Source organism: Fundulus heteroclitus, chromosome 12, assembly GCF_011125445.2.
Source record: "Fundulus heteroclitus isolate FHET01 chromosome 12, MU-UCD_Fhet_4.1, whole genome shotgun sequence".
NCBI classification, from domain to species: domain Eukaryota; kingdom Metazoa; phylum Chordata; class Actinopteri; order Cyprinodontiformes; family Fundulidae; genus Fundulus; species Fundulus heteroclitus.
Window position 1 is genome coordinate 16,934,746 of NC_046372.1, and position 24,629 is coordinate 16,959,374.

The window sequence follows — 24,629 nt, forward strand, 5'->3', positions numbered from 1 at the left end:
CCCCCCTCTCCTGTAAAATCTTTAAATTTTACCACTTTCTATTAATAGCCTAAATGCGGGCACCGTGGATCGCTGACGGGAAAGAGCCTGGAGACATTTTTGCCATTATAAATATTCAAACTTTTCTTTTTGAATAAAAAAAGGGGGTATATTTTCTTTTGTACCGTGACACAGAGCCATAAAAGATTCATCCTTTGCTCTCCCCATCTCTTTCTGTCTCCTTTTTTTTTTTCTCCGCCAGACGCACCTCGCCGCCCCGCCCTTATCTCCTCCCCGCCCCGGTGAACGCACACTGATGCGCACCAGTGCGGCCGTCGTCCACGCTCACGCCGCACACTTTTCTCTGTGCACTTGGAAAATATACAGTGACAAAAAAAAAAAGGAAACAGTTGTTCGAACTGGATGTGTCCTGCGATTACAAAATATGGATTCATTTTGTCCTCCACAACTGCGATAACACTTTGAGCTCTTTTTTTTCTTCTTCTTCTTTTATTGTTGTTATTCCAGAGCTGTCTGCTCGTCCCACATTTTCGGGGAGGTGTCGAGTCTGCTGATCTAAATTTGGATGTTTACTGCTGACTTTTTCCTGAAATCCTCATCCACATGACTGAGCCAGGGTACGAGCAGAGACGTGGCTCCCCACCTGGGAAGACCTACGGCTAAAGTTTGAAGGCTGCGAAGCTGATCGTTTTCTCGCCCACCACCACCTTTACTTGCTGGGATTTGCAATCACCCCATAAATCGCACTAAATAGCGGATATCTGATCTATCTCTGCGCACGACCGGGAGTCGTTCGACTTGGATTTATAGTGCTCCCGGATTTCACCCCCATCTAAACCATGAGGACCGTCGTTTTTGATGGTAAGTGAAGAGTAAGTTCTCTCGTTAATTCGAAAGATTTCGATGGGTTTGCGCGCACCGCGTCGGTGCCGTGTGACAGAACAGCGAGATAAATAAAACCAGCTGCTCTTATTGGAGTTTACTTCGCTGTGTTTGAGTCAAACTGGTACCTGATAGATGGCTGATACTGTCAAAAACACCTCTAATTTGCATTGTGACAACATATGCATATGTATATTTTATATAATAGCACAGTAATGCGTCAATTTTAGTTGACGCGAAGCAGATGCGTACGACCTTGACTAATTTAGTTAGAATTCTGAAAAGCAGGAGCCTCTCCGTTGTTACTCTAAATAAATAAACCAGACAGTATGCTGCTCTGTTTATGCTGGCCAATTTCTCAACTTAACCCCGGCATCCGCTTTAGCCTTTTTTTTTTCTCCCCTTTTGATGGAGGCTGCAGATGGTCCGCTTGGCGGCTCAGTAGCACCACATCCCTCTCCAGCTTCTTGGCTTATAATTAGTGTTTTTGTGGCATCGTTCCTCTCAGGGTGCCGCCAAAGTGACGGGAACTGGGCCGCGCGGCTTTTGGACCGAACCTGGAGGTGCTTTAATGAGAGCACGGACGCGATCCCGTTCCCGCCAGAAATGGTTAAGAATTTAATCCCTGGCAGGGGGCCAGATTGTTGGCAAGGAAAGGATATTTGTGTGTGTGTGTGTGTGTGTGTGTGTGTGTGTGTGTGTGTGTGTGTGTGTGTGTGTGTGCGTGCGTGTGTGTGCGTGCGCGCGTAAGTGGCTTGAGAGCGCGCACAGTTGCGCGCGGAGGAAGGAGAGATCGAAGAGGAAGGATGAAGAAGCACCTGGCGTGCTTGTCTTCTGGCACCTGCCTGCACCCAAGCCTACTTTTGTGTGCAAAAAGCTTATGTTTAATGCAGTGAAGAGATAATAACATGGGCATGGCGAGTGCTGCCTGACAAGGAGCACCATGAGATAACTACGAGTGCGCGTGTGTGCGCAGTTTACGCCGCCTCTCCTGGACCTTTTCCTGCAAAATCCTCCACCTGACAGACGTGAGAATCAAAGCCCAGTCCTAATGTGGTGGAACAAACGTTTTTGCTTTAGGGTATAGGGTTGGGACTAAAGTGTAAATCAAAGAGATCAGCTCGAATTTACTGAAATAAATGGAATTCAATAACATTCAAATAAGAGCAGAAATGCAAAGTTATGCCTGTGCACTTGTTTGTGTTACCTTTTCAGGAGATGTGCTGGGAATTTCGTCCTACACCATTTCATACCTTTTTTGGTTGTTTCACAGTGACTTTTTCCAGGTACAAAATGGAGCAGTCTAGTACAGGTTGTTTTGTACTGAAGCTGCCAAGAGGATAGCAATCATCAAGTCATTTTCTGTAACCTATTGGTAGTCTACTGCATGGGAATGTGGTTATGTTAATCTAATATATAATATCTACAAACAGGAGGCCATTTATTGTTATTTTAATCAGATCAAATATTCAACCACTTATAGGAGCCAACAGGCCTAGATAGGGACTTACACCAAAATAAAGGGGAATAAAATGTAGTACAACATTTTCAGACAACATACAGTATGTGAGAACTAAGCATTTTATGTTAATCTAATTCAACTCCATAAATAGACCCTTCTTATAAATGCTTCACTACAACAGACTAAATGTTATGACCTAGGTATATGGATAAAAGTATTTGTTCACAGGTTTGTAGAACGGTATGAAAAGTACACAATTGGGGTACAAATTGATAGAAGGGCAAATTGACTAATTGTAATGATACTGTAAGGGAATGTTGTTATGTTCTCACATAATAATGCAGTCAGGAACCTATTCACGGTTGTTTTGGTTTGAGCGAGGATTCTGATTTGTCACATCTCATAACAACCAGTTGGCCCCTAGGGGATGAGAACCACCATAAATGGAAATATGGTGTAATTAAGAATTCTCAGGAAAAAAAAAAACATATTTATCTCTATAAATCATAACAAATTGACTAGCCAGAAGCCTAGTCTGATATGTAATGATTTAGGTACACAGAATCAAAATGGTTTATTTACAGTTACAAATTTGAACAAAAAAAATATATAAAATGGCAGTCCGAAGGGACGAAATGGGAATACAATTGAGAATGGTGCAAAGTAACCATGAGCCTTTTAGGATATTTTCCTTTTCGGTACCAAAGTTAGAGTTTGAGTTAGTGTTAGCCATGTTATTATTATTCAAATAAAATAGTAGTCAACACAATATGTTAGTAATAACTGAAATAGAAACTTGCATCTAAGTGTTATCAAGCTCTAGTTTATGTTGCCTCTGTAGGATTTTTTTATATAATCACCAACATTCCTAAGACCAATCACCACTTGGACTAAAGCCAAGTTTAAAGCTAATGGGAAATAATTTAGGGGGTAAAATATTAGGGCTAGGATATTAAATAAGCTTAGGTTAAGGGTTAAGGGATTTAGTAAGTACTCATAACGATTATGTGTAAAGGTTGGGAGTAGGCATTGACCTTAGACCATGCTGACAAGCACATTCATACTACTTTTGGATCTGTAAAAGTACAGCTTTCCACTCAGAAATATACGGTTTTCCCTACGGGAGCAACAATGGGCTGGTTTGTACACCAGCTACTTCAAGAAGAAGAAGAAACTAACCTAAACTAAAGATTAAAGCTTTTCTTTTAACAAAAAAAAGCACCAGACTGTATTTCTCTTCTTCCACTCATGATCTTACCCGTGGTTTTCTTTAACGGTTGTGTATTTGGTACCATCCTGTAAATTGGTAGCATTATAGTTGCTGTTGGCATTCATAGAGTGCTCAAAGAGTCAAGGCTGCACGCAAACATCCATGGAGAGTCCTGGAAAACCCTAGTGGGCAAGCGCAGATGACAAATTTTAGCGCAGGGAGGTAAGAATCTGGACCTAGGTTAGGGATGGAGTCAACCAAATTAATGGAATGGCACATCCTGATTAGGATAGAAATATAAAGGTGTGTGTTGTGTATACCAACTAGTTTGCAAAATTAGCACGCGTAAAAATCCAGTTGCCAGCTGACACATACACTCTCTCTCTCTCTCTCTCTCTCACTCTCTCTCTCTCTCTCTCTCTCTCTCTCTCTCTCTCTCTCTCTCTCTCTCTCTCTCTCTCTCATAGAGCTTATGCAACATGCTGTACGCACTTTATCTTCCTCACGATGTTCATTACTTGGCTAAAATTGAAGGATTAACGTAAGAAAGCCGTAGATTATGGCGGACCAACAGACTAACTCTGCATCTCACAGCGAGGAGAATCAAAGAGCCACATCTGCTTGTGTATTCTCTTTGATATGTCACAGAGTGATGCAAATTCAAGTGCACATCCCATCACTGTGCAAAGAATGGCTCTGGGTCCCTCAAACCCTCTAGGCAAGTTTTCATCATCCAACTGCTGTTGTTGTGATTTAGCACCAGCCTACTGACACACACCTATGTCTGATTCCTTTTTTTTTATTCCGGATACAATTATAATTGGTATCCATCTCTCGGGCTCCTGATTTGGCTGAGAAAATATGGCCTGTCGTGTTTAAAGTGTCAGGGTGAGGAGGGACTTTAATTTACACTCTTTTTCACCCAGTCAGCATATGATCAAATGCCTCTGTGGGAAAGCTGTTGCTCGGGGGTGCCATTGCTCCCTGTCTACTGCCAAGCAAAGCCAATAAAGTGCAAATGAATGGATAAAACCATTATGGTGGAACTGAATGCTTTCTCTTCAGAAGTCTTAAACCACAATACAATGAGGGGGTTTTATGTCAAATTAGTACCTTTTCCCCCCCCCCTTCCTCCACAAAAACTCTCTGGCTGGTGAAAAACAGGCCACAAGATGGATGTAGAGCACATTAGAGTGTTAGTGGAAAGGTTGTTTGCGAAAAGAGAGAAAGAGGCCAAGAAAAATGACTGATTTGCATGAGGGGTATTAGATGAGATCAAACACCCAAGTCGTAACTTCAAAATGAGACAAGACATCTCAAACCTCTTGAAAGGGGATGTAAAATTGATCCATCTTAGTGCTTGTATGGATGTTTACACAAGCACAGGAGGGGGGCTACCAGGATCATTTGTTTGTGCGTGTAACGCTCTGTGAGTTATGGGGAGGTCTGAAGAAGGTGCTGGCAGTAAAATGGGGAAAAAAAGACAGAAATATATTTTCCAACTAAGGTGTCTATTATCAGGATGCTCCAGTATGCTGCAACAATACAAGGGAAAGATTGGCTGCTACTTTGGGAACGCAGCTTACATTAATTTTTCACAATTCTCTGTAATCAGCCAATACGACCAATGAGCAGACCACAGTTCTGAACAATAGAGACAGTCTGCAGGGGTTGTAGAAATTTAATGCGGCACACTAGACTGGAATATAGGTATTTGGGAAGAATGGTGATCGCTGCAGAAGAGACGCTGACTGTTCCAGCTAAGCTTTGGGTTTTTCAGCATTTATTCTCAACTCTTCAGTCTGATTGTCCCTTTCGGTTTCCTAGGATTTTAAACTTCTGGTTCTAAAATTTTAATCAGTCTGGCAGCTATATTTCATTAAAATCATTAAAAAAAAATGTTTTTCCCCCGAATAATATATTTATATAATCATAGTCACCCATGTTGCATCAGAATGTTACCACAGTTGCTCAAGGACAAACATCAGCTTTTTTTTGTGCCATCCCCATAGGTTTTCAATGTGCTTACAAGTGGAAGGGCAAACTGTACCTATGCTTTTGATCACAACCTGCCAAAACGATGTTACTTAACATTTAACAGTTAATGACAACACCTGGACTTCATCTGTCAAGGGCTGAGAAGCCCAAATAACTGATAAAACCATTAATATTTTGAGCGTTTAAATAGGTCATAGTTAATTTTTTTCTGGTAATCCATGTTTTGTCTTAGATGTGCAACAGTAGCTCTTTGGAAATCCCTCTGAGGAAAGAGATCATGAAACATCAGATCTGGTGAAAGTTTTTTTTTTTGACAGAAGGAAAATGGTGAACTCTCAAGAACAGGTCTCGAGTTTAGTCCGGTTCAGTTCAATTCACTTTATACAGTACAAATTGTTGACAAACAAATCTAATGTACATACAGAAGTGTACAGTAAAATCAACACTATTACGCGTAGACAGATTTATGTCCAATTAAGAACATTTCAATTTGATCCTAGTTATAATGCAGTGCAGTCTAATTCTGTTCATTATTGCCAGCTAAGTGAGCCAAACAAATAGAATCGAGCCATTGACTTTGCAGCAATCCCTCATACTGAGCAAGCATGTGGCATTGCTGCCCTACTGGCCTTCTTTTCCCTGTTCAGAGGTGCATCTGAGAGCAACACATTTTGGTGCGGTCTCTAGGTCTAACAAGGCACTTCAGTGTCTAAAAAAATGTGTTGCTGTGAGGACCGTACATTTTCCATTTCTTTTTTTTTTTTTGTAGATTCAGGCCACGTTTTGTGTGTACACAAGCTTTAAAATTGTGGCTCCAGCACCATTTCCTGGTATGTTAACCTGCCTATGTATAAGAACCAACACTCTTCTTCAGTCTCTTAGGGGCTGCACACTAAGATTGAATCACAGTGAAGAAGTGAAATATAGGCTATGTTCCCACTACGTCTTAATGCTCAATTACTGTATTTTCCTGTAATCGGATTTTTTTTTGAGGTCGTTCCCATTACTTTTAAAATGGTGCCTATGTCTGACTCCAGTGTGAACTGTCTACGGCTCCAATCTGACCCACATATGCAAAAGACCAATATCAATATCAATGACTTCACGCAGGCCACTTTGGTCCAGCAAACATGGAAGAAATAGGTTTTATGGATGCTGAGGGGCAAAATGAGACTCTGGCACTTTACAAAGTTTTGGGTCTGTTTGGCTGCGGAGATGCGGCTAGGACTGATGGGGCAGGGATTTTAACAACTTCACAGAGACAGAGTTCATTCATAACTTTAGGAAGTTGAGGCCAACTTTTAAAAATATATATCCAGGACACTTGCCACAATCATTTTTATTGCTTTGCAATGAGGGCATATTACGACGCGCTGTCCCCTGTTAAAATGCAATACAATGGACTGTGACGAGTGGAAACCTCTTTGGCAATGCAAAGTCCTCCATGTGTAGAATTGTACACACATTTTTTTCAGGGCCATGAGCTACGTCCCTCATCCAGACGGTACCTATACAAGCCATCTTGAGTAGAACCTTTGCTGCATATGTTGATGAGGTCTAAAGTCTCGCTGTCACCCCCATCAAGCAGTGCTGTGGCAGCAGTCAGCTGCCATCTGTCTTGCTAACGCTAACTGCTATCACTTCCAGCTGCTGCTGGCACGAAGTTGTGACACGTGTTGATCGAAAGTGACGTCAAAGACGCATTGAATTCGCCTTGGTGGTTCCCACTGGAGTCGCATTCAAAAAGATCAGATATGAATCGGTTACAGTACCACATGTGAAAGTGGCTCAAATCTGACTTGATAAGAGCAGGATTTAGACCAGATCTGAGCGTCTCCACTGGTTCTAAAATGTCTGACCTGGTCAATTGACCTGCATAGAAATCTTATTTGGGCCAGATTTGCCTGCAGTGGGCAAGGGCCATAAGGTCTTCCTCAAAAGTTACTGTGTGGTCCACAACACAATTTCCATACATAAAGACAGCAACGTTTGCTCCAGACAGAGCAGATGTTCCCACTTGGTTACATACAATATGTCTATAAAATGGAACTAATTTTGTTACAGAAACATAAATGGTGCTCTTTCTTATTTTTCACAAGTCAGGGAACTAGTTTACCAATTTGACCTGTTAAACCAAACCTATCTAAAAACAGCCATAGGTATGTGTGAAAAAAGTTTTAATTCCATTAATGTATGAAATGTTATGTCCATCACATAGTTGGAATAAAATTACAGGGAGCTGTTAAATGCAAATAAGAAGATTTAGTTCTTGCATTGCAGTTATTTGGGTGCAAATATGGTGGCGATGTTTCTCTTTTTCCTTTGGTTATTTATTTTACACAAAAATCACAATTAAGTGTCAAAGATTGCTCAAACCAAAGTGCCCCAAATAAAATCTCACTCAGAAGTCCACCACATAAGTGATGGACCAATACTAACTAAAAGATTCAATAGCACAATTTTCTCACTTCATTCATTTTAGATTTCTGACTTATTTATATTAAAAAGTCTTCATCTGACAGTCATTGCTTAACTTTTTTGTCCGAAAATGACAAATTTTCCAGAAATTATTTTTAAACCACGTAAAATCTACTTAAATGGACATAGTTGTCCAAACTCAAATGTTAACAACGATTGATTATATCTTTAGAGGCCTTGTCAGGTAGAACCCATTTCAAAGTTGTTTTTTTCCGAATTAAGTTACTTTTTTATGGAAAATCTAAAAGATAGAACATGCCTAGATGTATAATACTGTATTATTTAGGAATGCAAAAAAATAATGGAATTATGATTAATTGTTGATTAATGATTATTAGAATAAAGTTTGTTCCATCTGATTCATTGATAACGTTCACTTAGACAAATCTTTATTTTAGTGTTGTAGTATTGCTAACATTTTTCTTAGTCTTAGCTTTCCATTAATATCACATAATACAGCTTTATATAAGCAGCCAGCTTCTGTCTCTCTCAAACTATCTCTTATTTATCCATCTTTCTCTTTTTGTATGTTTCTGTCTTGCTCATTTATCTTTATGCATGGTTATATTTTGAAGGCTGTATCGGCTTTTTTTCCTTCTTACTAGTTAATTGAATGAAAATCTCGTTAAAATCTAGATCTAACAGATTTTAGAATATTTTGGAGCTTAACTTTATTCAATTTTCATATTATTACATTTGGGATCTGTGTTATCCATTCATGGATAGATAATGTTCATTATTTTCCATTATACATATAAGGTACATACAACAACATTTCGCAGCTCAGATGGAGGGCTAGCCTGAGCTGCTGCGACTGAGTGCGCCGCCACAAATGGCTGACCTGACCAGCATGTCTTTAGTGGTAGGGGAACCCAGATATTGCAGCGAGCGTAATCTGCAGCGCATTTTGAAAAGCAGAGCCAGCGCTTTCTATCAGCCATGCTTTGTTGACCGGACCAGTGGCTTCTGACGTCATCCCTCTCTTCTGCGTGCAATGCTGTGTTCATGTTCCGCATGGAAAATCGCCCACTCTTTACTTCCTCAGTGTCACAGTGATGCGTTTGGGTATCGGAACATGGTACCGTTTGATTTTATGTGAATCGGTACCTGGTCGTACTGACGGGATTCGGTTGGTACCGGTATAAGTACCAAATTTGGTACCCGTCCCTACTCTGAGCTGAAAGTAGAGGAGCGACGACTCAGCTTAGGAGAAGCATTAAAGGCTCCCACACACCTGGGTGTCCTGTGCACAAACCATGAGCCGCATGGACTCTCGGCCGACAGTTTACCCTTGATAGCTGAGTACACTTATTGGCCTAAATTCTTTTGACAAATTCCTACATTTCCCGAAGCAGCTCAGTGTCAGCTTCGTGCCACATAGAAAACAGTTCAGTGTGAAGACTTCTTACCTCTGAGCAGTTTATAGTGTGACCCCGCGTTCACGCTCGTAAATCTGAGCTCTGCGCGTACCTGTGCACAGACTACAGGTAATGGCAGTGGTTTCTCAGTTAGTGATTCTTTATAGGAAAGAAATTAAGTTAAATAATTTCTGGGCCAGCAGATATATTAAAAACAATATAAAAACAAAGAAAGTACTCGTAGTTAGTCACAGCAGTAGCTCTCTAAATTGCTCTTTTCAGAAATATACAAGTACAACAGCTCTGTCGCAATTTTTTATTAAATTGACGTGATCAAGGTAAAATACAATTTTAATGTGCATGAAATTACAAATTCAATTTACTGTAAAAATAAAAGATAAAAAAATACTTAATATATTGGTTACTCCCCCCTCCCCTCCCTGCCCCAAAATATAAAATTAAAGCACAACCACTTTGTTTTCTTGCATGGATGCATCTTTCCCATGTGCAATCGTTTTGTAATAGGCTCATAAAACTGTTGACATTAAATTTAAGCATGTCTGAAGAAGAAAAAAAGTTATATCTTTACAACATTTGCTTTCATCCTGACTGTGTTTGGAGAAGGCTTGGCCAGCAACATAAAGATGCAGAATTAAGCAGTCCTGTCGTATGGCGATGCCTCACACTACTTAAAAATAGCAGCTCTTTTTATGGAACACCAGTAAATGGGAACCCAAGATGAGTAACACATTTTCTTAATTTACATTTAAAATATATGCTGTTGTATATATCCGGGGTCAAGCACATGCATGCGAGAAAACTAAGAATGGTGTGCACAATTATGACAGATTTTATCCATCTTCTTATGGATTTTTCCGTGGTTATAGGATAAAGATGTCAATACTATGTGCTGCAAAGCGAGGGGGTATTAATGCCCCAGTCCCAGGGACAGACAGCTTCAAGCTATCCAGGAGTGGATCAGCTATGTTCACTGCATCCTGATGAGCACACTGCTTGGAGAGCTTCTTTAATTGGCCGCACCCTTGAAGCAGCTCCTATACAGTACAATCACATATACACATTTCAGATCTGGGGGTGTGAAGACAAAGCATATACACATCCTAAGCAACACACGCGGAGAGACACACAGATGCATGCTGGCCTCAGCTATCCTTGGAACCCACCACTCTAGGTTATCCCATTCTTTCAGCCCTACGCCGCTAATCAGCAAGACAGAGGAACTAAGTGGATAAACCAGCAAAATTCCATTTGTTTATACACAGGAAGCTGAGGGGCAAAAATGTAAAGCAGTCAAAGCGGAATATGCTATTCCCCCAGATTGCCAGTCCTTAATCCTCTCTGTGGGTTATTATTGTGCTGTTAGAAAATTTGGAAAGACAACCAACAGAGAACAGGCCGCCCCCCCCCCCCCCCCCTCCCCCTCCCCCACAATCCACACATAAACCCGGCACTTGTTTCCTAATCTGATAAAAGGGAAATAAATGTTAACCCTCATCTTGAAGAGGTTGTTAAACAGGGACAAGAAGATGAATTAGCTCCATGCAGTTTTTGGATAGCGCAAGTGGATTCACTTGGAGTATTTATCTTTATTTTCATAAAAAAAAGCTGCTGGATCATAATCCTTTAAAGGTGCCTGTGCCTACAGAACAGATCAAGTGGCTTAGTAGCTTTGACCCACACAATAAAAAAAAAAAAAAAAAGATGTCCTGACACCGTTTAGGCACAAGTTAAATAAGTCCCTAGCGTAAAGCCAAACGTTTTGAGTGAACCTGCCTTTCCTGATTGTTTCAACATGGCAGCGACATTATGTGGCGTGAGCTTCTGACATGCAATATCAGAAGTGGTTCATTTGTTAAATATAAATCTCATTCTGCAGCTGAGGGAACAGCTTTCAGTTCAGCCTTTCCTTTTATGGTCATTCTCTGAGAATCCTTGAAGCAGTGCCCTCTTTTCTTTTTGTGTATCCTTAAAAGTTGAATGTCATTTCTAATCTTGTTGCAGATTTGGAGGTGTGCAAATAGCTACTGAACGTGGGTGACGCTGATTATACCACATGGGGAGTGACTGATGGCCTAGTAAATTGTTAATTAGGCAGAGAAGAAGCCGCTCTTAAATTAGACCTGTGAATGGATACATTGTTAGCCTTATAAGTCCACCCTTCTTGGCTCCTCCTCGTGCAGGCTGCACTGCCATTCAGATGAAGTAGCTGACTGATCCAGGATTTGAACAGCATTAGAGTCAAGTAAGGATAATAGATAAATGCCAAGCAACTGAAAGACAAACGACATACATTTACATTTTTAGAGACCATCAAAAGTACATTCCAAGTACATTTTAAAACGTATGTATATGACTTAATACAAAGCTATAAATAGCTGCAGCTCAATTTGCCTCTGCCATTTTGTACCTCATTCTATAATTGTGCATCCCCATTTTGGCCCTTCCTGCTTTATTTTGTTCCTGTAAACAACCCATTTTGTACTTGTGCATTCAAACTGTTGTATATATAGATATATTTTGAAGTAGTTAAGTACTTTCATGAATAATGGAAATAAATTATTATTATTATTATTATTATTATTATTATTATTATTATTATTATTATTATTATTATTATTATTATTATTCAAATTAGGCTTTGAGTTTGAGAAAAGGAAAGCCACCCACCCTTCCCCCAGCATACTGTAATATTGGCATGCCCCCCCCCCCAAGGCCAGGCTCGTTTTTTGTATTTTACATGCGCATTTTACATGTGTATATAGATAGATAGATAGATAGATAGATAGATAGATAGATAGATAGAATCACAGATATAGATATATGTGTGTGTATATATATATATATATATATATATATATATATATATATATATATATATATATATATATATATATTCTAATAGCTGTGTACTACTTTTTTTTTACTTCACTCATGCACAAATTAATGGTCTAAGGTGCGGATTTGGACAACAGGAAAGACATAATCCTGCAACTGGTAGAGGGAAGTAAGACTCTAAACATACTCACAAGCATAACAGCAGAATCAATGAAAATCCCACTTGTCTCATAGAGTAAGAACAGCCTATAACCTTCACTTTGCAAGAACACTTAGGTTTATCTACATGTAATTGACAGGGCTGCCCTCACAGAGCAAAGCATTCCACAAAGGAGAACGAATTCCTTTTAAGCTGGCGTGTAAATCTTGTGTCCAGGTGAATCAGGTTATGCTCTTAGTCATGTAGGGGCTCAGAGTAGGTTATTCTTATTTAAATGCAAATCTGACAAGCTTGCTTCATCTTTGCTTTCCCTTGTCCCTGTGGACTGTGTTCAAAATGCATATTCTTTCACATGATGCACCTATATATATATATATATATATATATATATATATATATATATATATATATATATATATATATATATATATATATATACTTACTGTTTTCTTTAACTCAGTTTACACTGTATTGATCAATCTTCTTTTTATAATTCTATTACCGTTTCACGAGTGAACACCTTGGTGCTGTTCCTGTCATCACTCACAGGTGTAAATGCTGATTATCTTGTGTAGATATCAGGCCATGGCAAATTAAATGTGACCGCAACTAGCCTGCCAGGACGTCCATTATAATGATATCTGTAATCTGCTGGGCTCAGGGGAGGCAGTGGGGAGAGTTGGGAAGATAGAGGGAGGGTAATGTGAGGGGATTCATTACAGATCTGGAGGCTGGCAGGAAAGAGGCAAGCATGGACTTTAGCCACTTAGCCCACAATGGGTTTCACATCGACCATATGTTATGCATGGCTTGAGGATTATGCGAACCGGAGTTCCTTCCAAGGCTGTCACATCATGAGTAGATGAAAGGATAAAATAATGTCTGTGATGAGTTATTTTTCCATTCTTTAGCATTTTTTTCTTTTGCTATTTTTGGACAGAATTTGTGTGAAGTGCGCCTAATTGATGTGTTTCTGGATCATATTTGGTGGGTGCAGCATTAAAGTGCAGAAATAACATACCACACTTCAACAGTATTACTTGCCCTTCATTAGTATTTTGATTGTGTTTCACTTACCTCAGTCACATTAGTTATGAGAGTCTGGACACTGCTGTGTTTGTTTTTCTTAAAGCAAAAAAAATGAAACGTCTTAACCAAACTTTCCACAGAAAAACCCTTTGTTCTTAAATATATATCTGACTCAACGAATAGAGCTACAGTCTTGCTGTGAATGGTCATTAAAATTAATATTAGGAGTAATGACAATATCACGTGGTGTGTGCTAGGGAGAAGTCACTCTAAAACAGATTGTACTATATAAGGAGCAGATGGAAATTATATAATCCAGTTTTCCCTTTTCACTGTACAATTATTGATTCATTGTTATATCCTAATATTTTTTCCCCTCCTGCACACTGAAGAAGACAGTGATTTCTCTGTATGTCACAAAACTAGCTCCTTTTTGAGCTCCTACCTCTCAGTTGTGTTGGCTCAAAATATTGCAATAATTTGCGCATTAAAATCTGTCACTGTTTTCCTAAAACTTGCCGAAAATTAATTCCATGATGAACCAATTTGTCATCTGGCTGGCTTGTCTTTGATTGCTTTATCTCTCCCCTTGAAGGCAGCTTTCAAGGACATTTTGAGCTTGCAAGACCCTGACAAATTTCTAATGCCTATAATTTTGCATTTTGTGAGATACCACAATTAGAGAATACAAATTTTGAGAGTAAAGAAACTTGTGGGTGGTTCTGCCTCATGGGTTGAGGCAGCATCAGTATGGTTCTTTTAATCAATAGTTTAGGAATCTTTTATCCAATAATTGTATCTTATTCCTCTATCAAAGTGTGTACTAAGAAGCATGTGTTTTATGCATTCTAATAAAGGGTGGTTCTTATATCTGCTGTTTCTGCAAATTAAGTGAATTATGAGACTCGAAAAAATTGGTTCTTCACAAAGGTTTACTATTTCTCTTTTTGTTTGTGTAGAAGACTTTAGATAGGCAGATATTATTTTACTGCCCACGCAAACACTCTCTTCCTGTAACCCTAAAATATTGATGCCCTTGTGGCCCTGTTTATTTGTAGCTTTCTCTTTAATAAAGTTTCTCCAAACATAGAAAACAGGCTTTTACCAATGTTGTAAAACTGAGAAAATGATTACAGAGTTGACATTTGAAATTATCTTAAGTATCTTGTGTTATCAATTTGTGAAGCTAGCATGCATTGCTAACATTGCTTAAAGTCCAGTCTCTTAGACTCAGATTTCCAAAAGGATTCCAACATTTCAAAAATCAATGTTTTATGACATACAGAAAAGCTTAAGGGATGAAACAGAGCTCCTTTGTTGTACTTTGTACAGCCTTACTATTATCTATAGATATCTTACTCTCTTTCATTCTGACTGCCTGAATGAATTCAAAATGTCTTGGCATTTCATAAATAGCTTCTTAGATCTCTATGCTTCCTCTGACTTCATTTTTAAGCTGTCACTGATGCTGACAATTGCAAATTATGTTTTCTTCACTTAGTTATAGCACCCTGTGGACCTGTATGGGTGCCCCATTTTTGTTAGTGTGCCCCAGAGCAGCTGTGGCCACAGTGTAGCTCACCACCGTTAGCGCGTGAATGATACAATGTAATGTAAAGCGCTTTCGGGGTCCTCAGGACTTGATAAAGTGCTATACAAGTACAGGTCATTTACCATTAACAATTTATCCAGACCAATGAGTGTTCTTGTCAGCTTGAGCTAGTAGTACTTATGTATATTGTGCTCACGGTTTAAAAAAAAAAGAAACCTTTGAGTTTATATTTGACTTGTCATGAGTCAGTCAGAAATACTTTCTGGTCCATAGCTGTTGGTGACACATTTATATGAGGTTGTACCTAGTTGTGTGTAGATAAATACTTGTCCTGCGTCATAAGTTTTGCTTTGACATGGTAAATGCATTGACAAGTGTTTCAGGTATTCTCTACTCTGAAATATGAAAAGCTGTTTGTTGATATTTGAGGAAAGAACACAGTAGGCCTCATTACATAGACAGGCAGGGATCTGAAGTCACCAATACAGTCTCTCTTTATTGTGGGCATCACTATGAGGGGCAAGAAACTGTTGGATTGTTTCAACAGTTTCTGTTTGAAAGAAACACGTTTGTTTGATACACAAAATAATATGTAATAAAGCATAATTCACTTTTGCCAACACTGAAAAGTGATACAATCCGCTATTTAAAAATTTACGGTGCAACATAAAAATAATGAAATGTTTTTTTAAACTAAATTTCCAGGTGCGACAATAACATAAGTGATATTTGCTGAAGCACAAAAGGATGAAAAACTGATGTGCATTGGTTTGGCTCTGTGTTCACACCCCCTGTTCTGAGGTCTGCAGGAATAAATGTTTATTTTTTTTTTACATGCTTGTCCTCATGCATGTTCATGTTTTCAGCGAAGCCCATCATCACACCAATTATCCCAGGGAGATAAATGAGCACTGCCAACTCTCTGTTTCTGAGCTGTAAACAAATTACGCTGAGGGGGTCTCGATGATATCTGTATGAAAAACAAAATAGTCTGAAGTCAATTCAGTCCCACTGTGCTATCATAGGGGAGAAGATTCTCGTGGGAGTGAAAATTGCCAGGAAGAAATGAAATAGGCTGTTACAACAATACTTTCTTGATGTAGTGTGTATTTCTGGCCCTTCTGTTTCTGTTTTCCCATTTTATATCTTTCTTTTTAAGTGCACCTCCTTCCATTTGTATGGGAAATGAGTGTTGACAGGTCAGCATTCACTTTGTTAGCATAAATCAAAGCCTGAAATTTCCACCTGGCACTTTAATTAAGTAATTGATAGAGTTACAACTGGCATATGCCCCCTTAAACGTAATGCAATTCAACTCAATCACAATAAGTTCAAGGGGTTAATTTTTCTGACATGATTTAGTAATTGAGAGCGCAACTTTCAGCTTGCATTTAAGCTTGTTTGTATTGTTGAGATTTCTGGTGGTTTAGCAATTCTGCCATGGGTAATTGACAGGTAATGTTTTCTTCTATTGTGTGGCCACACTGAAAGGCATTAGCATATTGAGTTTGTGCCTAGCTGTTAAGTATTTCCCACCTGGCATTTAAAAGGCATCACAAGAACAAGCGTCAATTGAAACCACGGTGAAATATGAGACAGGACAGAGAACAAACTCTTCCTCCCCTTTCCTTTTTTGCTCACGCGAACACATTTAAGAACTAACTCAACATCCGAGCACATATTTAAAAGTAAAAAGAAACTGCGTGAATCTGCTGTTGTATGCCGACTTAAACGGCACTGAGCAGCAGAGCAATATTTTCAGGAGAGGTGAAGGTTTCATGTTACACTTCCGCAATTTAGTCTGGTGAAACAGAACGGAAATTACTGCACATTCTCCTCCAGGTTAACGACATTTGTGACTCCCCAAAGCCCCTTGAATCATATTTACAATTTCTAAATCGTGACAAATCAGAGGAAGAAAACTTAAACCTGAGCTAGAACGGGCCACAATCACAACAGACTTTAAAAAGAAGGTAACAGCAAAGTAGAAGCATCTATCACATACTTTGATGCCCAGGCAGCAAAATAACATACCTAGGATATCGGTGTGACCCGTTGGTCAGTAATATCTCTGCATAAAGGTTGTGTAAAACGATTCCATGTTAAAAAAAAAAATCCACACAGCTATTTCAGGTTTTAGCTTGCATATGAGAACCTCTTCCAACAAGGTAACACGTGCATCATCACCTTTTTTTTTAAACATCAACCAAATGGCAATGAGTGGTAATGTCTATAAAAACTCAGCTCAAATAGCTGCAATTTTAATGCTGGGATTACAAGTATCCATAGACACATGAGAAAAGCATAAACTGTCGATCAATGCAATCAGCTTCATGACAGATGTGACTTTTCAAAAGTTTCCAGCTTTTTTTTTTTCCTGCCCACATTCCCAAAGCACAATTCACCTACAACTTGGTATGAATGGGCTGTGTTTCAAATAGATATAGTCAAATTCAAAGGATCAATCAAATGACTTGTGTAAGTAAATATAAAGGATGATTTATACCAATGATATTTTAGAAGGCAAATAGCACCAGTTGGGGGGAAAAAAATCCCTCAGCAAAATGGCTTTGTATGCAGGATTGGCTTTTTCCAATGTGTTTTTGTGTGTTTTGTGTGTTTTTGTGTGTTTTGTGTGTGTTTGTGTGTTCCAATGTGTGTTTGCTCACTTAAAAATCTCAACCAGTTTGTTGAAAAAACAAGATCTTTTCCATAACATGTTGCATCGCTCCACAGGAGTACGTAACGGGTTCCAGTTATTTTGTTTCATCATTGCTCAGGAGTTTTGCTCAAGAAATTGTTAAGTAGTTCCCTTAGTTACTTTGGTTAACCCACACCTTTAGCAATTTGTTCCCATGAGTTGCCATTTTGTCCCAACCTACCTTCATTTTCTAACCTTAAGTAAACTGTCAAAATCCAAGAGTTACTTTTTCATACCCTAAAAAGACACAACCTGCAATTTTTGAAAAGGAAAAAGAGAATTGGATAGTTCTGGACTGGTTCTTCTTTGCTGAAACATTTGGCCCATGGCTCCTTTAAGTGTATTATACAGACTGTCTCTTGGAGAAGAACACGTCTAGGGGACCTATTCAATTATTATTATTGTTATTATTATTATGTAGACTGTGCTCCTACTGGAAGGACTGTGGTGGGAAATTATTTGGATTCATTTGTAGTTCCCGTCAGTTCTATCCATACTTTTTGCTGTAATGGAGAGATGCTGATTCAAAACCTTTAGCACCATGCATAAGAAAGTATATACAGCCATTAGGTCTTTCTTATAAGAGAGCACATCACTGCTTTCCACACAAAGCAATTGGCCGGAAGGACAGGAGACTGGAAACTTTATTACAGATGGGAATAAGAGACGAGACACTGGGCCTCGCTACATCAACATGGATATTTTAATGAATGGAGATTTTCTGCTTTCCTTCCACCTTGTGTTCTCATGCAGAGTTTCAGTATGAAAAAACAATTCCAAATCCGCACCAACACAGAAATTTAGCAAAACAAATGTTCTGCCTTGTTTGCACTTCCAGTCCACATTCAAATAGAGTTTTAAAGAGGGTTCTTAAGATTTCTGTTTGTGGTTTATACATATGGACTGGCTATCCAGAGCTTATTAAAAGAAATGAAATTGAGGCCAATGTTGCACATGCCCCCCAGGTATTCTGTCCTAGAAGCCACAACAGTGGTGAAGGGTATTTTAATCATTTATTCCACATCTGACTGTCTTCTTTAAGCTTCAAAAGTATGCTGAAGATGTTAATGACTGAGAGGAAAAACTGAAAGAAAACAACAACTGCAGCTGTTGTTTGAGAATATCTAGACATACCCTTTTTATTTTGATAATATAATTTTCAGAGTTTTCTTGGGACTACAAAAACGCTGCCCTGAACTTGAGTTCAGTTCAGTTTCCAATGTGGTTGCTATGCAAATAATGCATAGTGAGAGATGACTGTAAAAACTCTTCATTATCACTTCTAAGAGTTTGTATCTCCTTGACCTGTAGCTTAGATAGCACTGTACAACCTTTTTTTGTGAAGAGAAATTCCTTGTTATCTGCTTGGACTGCCAACACTAGCCCCACAATAAATAGCTAATCCTACTGTTGATTTTTTAGACTTCCAACTAGAACACTCAGGTGTGATGTCATTCTCACCACCAGTCTGAGCTTAAAAGGATGCCCATTAGCCACTCGCAGGATCTTGTTATGACTTTTGATGTAGTTGAGTGTAACATTACCAAATTGTTTTATTGAAATCCTTTAGGCCATTTGGATGCATGTTGGAAAAATTGAAAAGATATGTTTGAAAATGCTGGGAAGTGTAACAGGGGTCCTAATATTTATTTTCCCAATGTGGACAGATTATTATAAGCAATAGAATGACGTAGTACCTGCCCTATAGCTTTTTGTGGTAGAAACCATCACAGCGGAGCATGTTAATTTTTTTTTCACATGTATATCTTTGGCCAGACTCTGTTTCATTTAAACTTAAAATGTAAGTTCAAGAGGACAGAGAAAAAAACATGCAATTGTTTTGAAGAAAACAAAAGATAGTAATGTTATGGTTGAGTCTTACGTTTAGCTCATCTTTTTTTATTCTGAAGCCATTAATATGTATGTGCTCACTTGCCTTGCATGTTGTAGTTTTATGGCATTTTGGATGAATTCTAAAGCTGTAAAGGCATTCAGAATATATGTGAACATATTTTTGAAAATAAATTTTATAGGGACATACTCCGACGGCGCAGAGGTAGTGAGCCCGACCCATATACGGAGGCTTTAAGCCTGGTTTATGCTTGAAGCATCCACGAGGTCCACATGGCCCTATTACATAATTTTGGCATCTAACGCCCCTCCGTGCAGTCAAAAATTTCGGCACGACGCAACTGGGAAATTTTATAACTACAGGGACAGTCCCACGCTGAAAAAAACATGGCAGACGAGCCACGCTCCTTCAGGGGGAGGTTTGTAAATATAGACATCTTTATGATTTGGCCCAAAAAGGACCACCGTGATGAACAAATAATTAACAATTCCTGGACAGAAATCACAGTCACTCTTGGCAGAAAGTAAGAAGCTGAAATGTTGGAAACAACTGTGTTTTCTACTTCTACGTGTAGTGGGGTATAGTACGCTTGCCGTAGGAGCGCAACACTGCCCTCCAGAGTCTAGGAGAAAAATGCAAGGACGCACGGAGCATAAATGCTGCGGACGTTGTGTCCGAACATCTCATTTCTGTGCGGAACATATGCGCATCAAGTATAGAGCAACCTTTAGTCCTCGACGTGGCTGACCAGGGTTCAATTCCGGTGTGAGACCCTTTGCCTCATGTCTTCCCACCTCTCTCAAACCTCCTTTCCGGTCAGCCTACTGTGTGAAAACAAGCCACTACTGCTGTAAAAACATTTTATATATATATATATATATATATATATATATATATATATATATATATATATATATATATATATATATATATATATACTGCTCAACGAAATAAATAGAACACTTAAACAAGACAATGTGACTCCAAGTCAATCACACTTCTGTGAAATCAAACTTTCCACGTAAGAAGAAACAGTGATTGACAATCAATTTCACCTGCTGTTGTGCAAATGGAATAGTCAACAGGTGGAAACTATAGGCAATTAGCAAGAAAACCCCAAAAAGGAGTGGTTCTACAGGTGGTGACCACAGACCATAGACCACTTCTCAGTTCTGGCTGATGTTTTGGTGACGTTTGAATTAGGGCTGCAACAACGAATCGATAAAATCAATAAAGATGAACAATTATAAGCGTTGAGAGGTGTAGGAGGCCGTAGGCGGGCAGCAACCCTGAAGCAGGACCACTACCTTCGCCTTTGTGCAAAGAGGAACAGGAGAAGCACTGCCAGGGCCCAGCAAAATGACCTCCAGCAGGCCACAAAAGTGTATGTGTCTGCTCAAACGATCAGAAACAGACTCCATGAGGGTAGTATGAGGGTCCTACGTCCACATGTGTGGGTAATGCTTACAGCCCAAAACTGTGCAGGACGCTTGCCATTTGCCAGAGAAGAGTGCTCTTCACAGATGACAACACAGGTTCACACTGAGCACATGTGACAGACGTGACAGAGTCTGGAGTTGCCGTGGAGAGCGTGCAGCTGCCTGCAACATCCTCCAGCATGACCAGGTCTGGGAGGAGATCCCTCAGGAGACCATCCGCCTCCTCATCAGAAGCATGCCCAGGCGTTGTAGAGAGGTCATACAGGCACATGGAGGCCACACACGGAGCTACGGAGCCTCATTTTGACTTTTTTAAGGACATTACATCAAAGTTGGATCTGCCTGTAGTGTGTTTGTCCACTTTTATTTTGGAGTGTGGCTCCAAATCCAGACCTCCATGGGTTAATACATTTGATTTCCATTGATAATTTATGTGCGATTTTTTTGTCAGCACATCGAACATTGTAAAGAACAAAGTATTAAACAAGAACATTTAATTCATTCAGGTATAAGATGTGTTATTTTAGTGTTCCCTTTATTCTATTAACCCTAACCCACAAAATTGCGTGAGAGTTCAGCATGCAGGCAAGGTTAAAACGCTGCCAATCAAAGTCGAAATTACTTTAACAATAGCAATAAATAAATAAAAAATTCTGCTGTTGTTGGTTTCGTTTCACATAGAAGCTCTTGTCTTTCAGTGATCTCAAGTATATGTTTTTATTTACATAGACAAGGAGATGACTCCCTTATTTTTCTCCTGAAGGGCCCTGCTGATACCTTGTGTTCTCCTATGGAAACTTTTTCCACATTATGTAACTGCAACTGAAACAGCCTTACTGTAACGATCCCTCTGTCAGTTAATCATCAAACTAATTATGTTTTTTTTTTTCACATCAGCAGTGAGTGAGTGCTGCCTGTATGTAATTCCTTTATCACAGAGTGAGTTTATCGGCTCTTTGCTGTTGCTGTGAGAGCTATCCCCTTGTGCGCTACCTTCTCAATGAGATAGAGTTGGAGCTGAGCATATTGGGACCGTATTACAGTATCGACTCCTCATCCACTTAAATGGAGAATAAGCTCCTTTTACAACTAATTAGGGCCATTAAGAGGGGGTGCATACACTAATGCAGTTTTCCACAGATAACAGAAACATTGGCTCATTTTACCAGCAGGTCAAGACAGGAGTAATTAACTGCTTATTAAAGTCGTAGTGTGACTTGTTCATGACTCGTCAAGATGGTGGCCTGGGCACAGAGTACTGATATGGGTGTCATCGAAACTGTGACTGATAGCTTCTCACACTTAATGCTATTTGGCTCAGGCGCTCTCCTAGAGGTTCAACATTAAAGAAAAAGTCAATGGTAATACTAAAAGAAAGAGGAACCTAAGATGTTTTGCCTGCAAGAATATTTAGTGAGTGGGTCTGTTTTTAATGTCATTGGAGAGTCATCTTTTGAGTCTATGCATTAATTTCAAATAAGAAAAAAAAAGACTAATGATTGGGTAACAGCAACTCTCATTAAATAAAAAGATGGAATGCAATTTACATGTTCTTAATTAGATTCCTCTATTGCTGGTTTTACAGTGAACATTTATGTGTATGTGCAAGGGTATTTGCTGAAAGACGTTTTGGAACAACAGTCTTATGTAACAGGTGGGAAATTATATGTTACATCACCAAAATTAACATACAAAATTGTCGGTCCAGTTTTGACCTTCAATGTCCTAAATTGTTTGTACTTTTTCTCTATTATAATAATCTGCCACTCTAATGGAGGATTATGCAGGTTAAATGCATGAAGGACTTGCATAATGGCTACTATGGTAGAAAAATAGTTATTTCTGAGCAGCCATTAACATACTGCAGACTAAAAGCATAAAGTGTTTTGTTTTTGCTTCTTCACGTAAACATATGTTTTCACACTAACCATGATGCTAATTTATACTTCTGAAAATCCATTGAGACAGGTGCAGTCTGTGTCTCTCTGCTGAGTAGGATGTAAAGATGTGCAGTAATTACACAGAAATAAATATTCATTGTCCAGATGTCAGTTAAACACAAAAAAACAAAGCCTGGTTTCTGCCACAAGGAGCAAGATGTAACATTGCTTTAAGACTTCCTCCACCTAAGGTAAACCTTTATTAAGCTGAGTGTGCAGTTATCTCTCATCTACTGTGCTGAACACAGGAAGACAGGAAAGGGAAGGGAAATAAGGCCAAGGCATTCTCCTGGCATATATCGACTCTATCTTCAAAGAGATTTTAACAGAGCATCAGTTTTCCTTTTATCTTCCTTTAATTTCAAGGATGCCATCCCAAATTTAAATATGAAGTGACCAAAATAAACCTGAAACATTGGAGACACAAAGAACTGAAAATAACAAAAAAAAGAGCATTTTAACAAAGGGGAAATAAATTAACTTAATTATATCAGGTCTCCGTTTTATTATTTTGAGCCAACAAAAAAACAAAAACAAAACCCTTATGTATATACACTAATACTAATAGGTGAATCATCACTCATGGTGCAATATCTCCTGATATAAAACCAATATGATATTTTTCATTAAGTCTTTTTCACAAAGTTGCTGTCAGCATGCAGTTTGGCATGCATAAATTGAGACTGTGCACATACCTGTAATGGAAGCTGTTGAGTAGAGAAATAACATCACTGGAGAGACAAAAGAGTGTATAAAAATATCCTAAAGCTATTTAGAACAAGAAAGAAACATTCTTTTTAAAATGCGTTTTCATTCTAACGGCCAGTATGTCGGTGAGAGAACCAATTTCCCAGTTCTTGTGGAGTATGCATTGACATTTAGTTGGCAAAACTCACCTGTAAAACAAACTAATGCAGTATTGCTGAGGTTTTTTTTTCCAGTTTTTTTAAGTTTAGTTCTTCTGCATTGCTTTGGTTTTAACCTTATGGTCTATAAAAAACATACAAGTCAGGGAAAAACAAGTTCTTTAACTATAACATTAAAAGCAATTCTACAGTTGGACCAAAAATACCAGTAGCATAATTAAATTATTTGTTCTCTGGACAGCAAGGATTGTCTGGAGGGCTCCTGTTCCAAATGCATATGAGTGGAACTCCTTTGTGAGAAATGACCCATCTGTGAGTGTTTTGGGACTGCAAAATTGGTCCTTCCCACTATGTGGGAATCTTGGCCAAATATCTCTATTAGCGCTACAAAAAGGAGGAGGAGACCATGGGGAAGACCCAGGACACACTGGAGGGACCATGTTTCCCGGCTGGCCTGGGAACGCCTTGGAATTCCCCCAGAGGAGCTGGCCCAAGTGGCTGGGGAGAGGGAAATCTGGGCTTCCCTACTGAGGCTACTACCCCCACGACCCGACCCCCGGATAAGCAGAAGAAGATGGATGGATGGATAGCACAACAAAAAGTCACTCGATTTTAGAGGCAAAGTTGTTCCAGCAGGGATAGGCCAGGAAAAAACTGACCAAGGAGATCAGGGCAGCTACCAGAAACAACGAGAAGCTAAAAAAATGCTTTCCTGTTAATTACCCAGCCGCAGTACCGAATGGTCAGAAAAACATCACTAACCACATGACCCCATCCCCTCGTCCTGAGCAGAATTCTCTTTTGGCTTACAACCTTTACAGTTTCTACTGGAGGTTTGAAAAGCAG

The 24,629-nt window shown here is 39.1% G+C and overlaps 1 protein-coding gene across 1 annotated transcript in view; it reads left to right on the forward strand.

Moving 5' to 3' along the window:
• The first annotated feature begins 272 nt into the window (after positions 1-272).
• The window catches only part of rtn4r (reticulon 4 receptor), a 77,916-nt gene continuing 53,559 nt past the window's right edge, over positions 273-24,629 (forward strand). Inside the window, exon 1 of the mRNA XM_012851102.3 lies at positions 273-861. Within this exon, the coding sequence (XP_012706556.2) occupies positions 840-861 (22 nt within the window). The 5' untranslated portion in view covers positions 273-839. The remainder of the gene's footprint in view (positions 862-24,629) is intronic.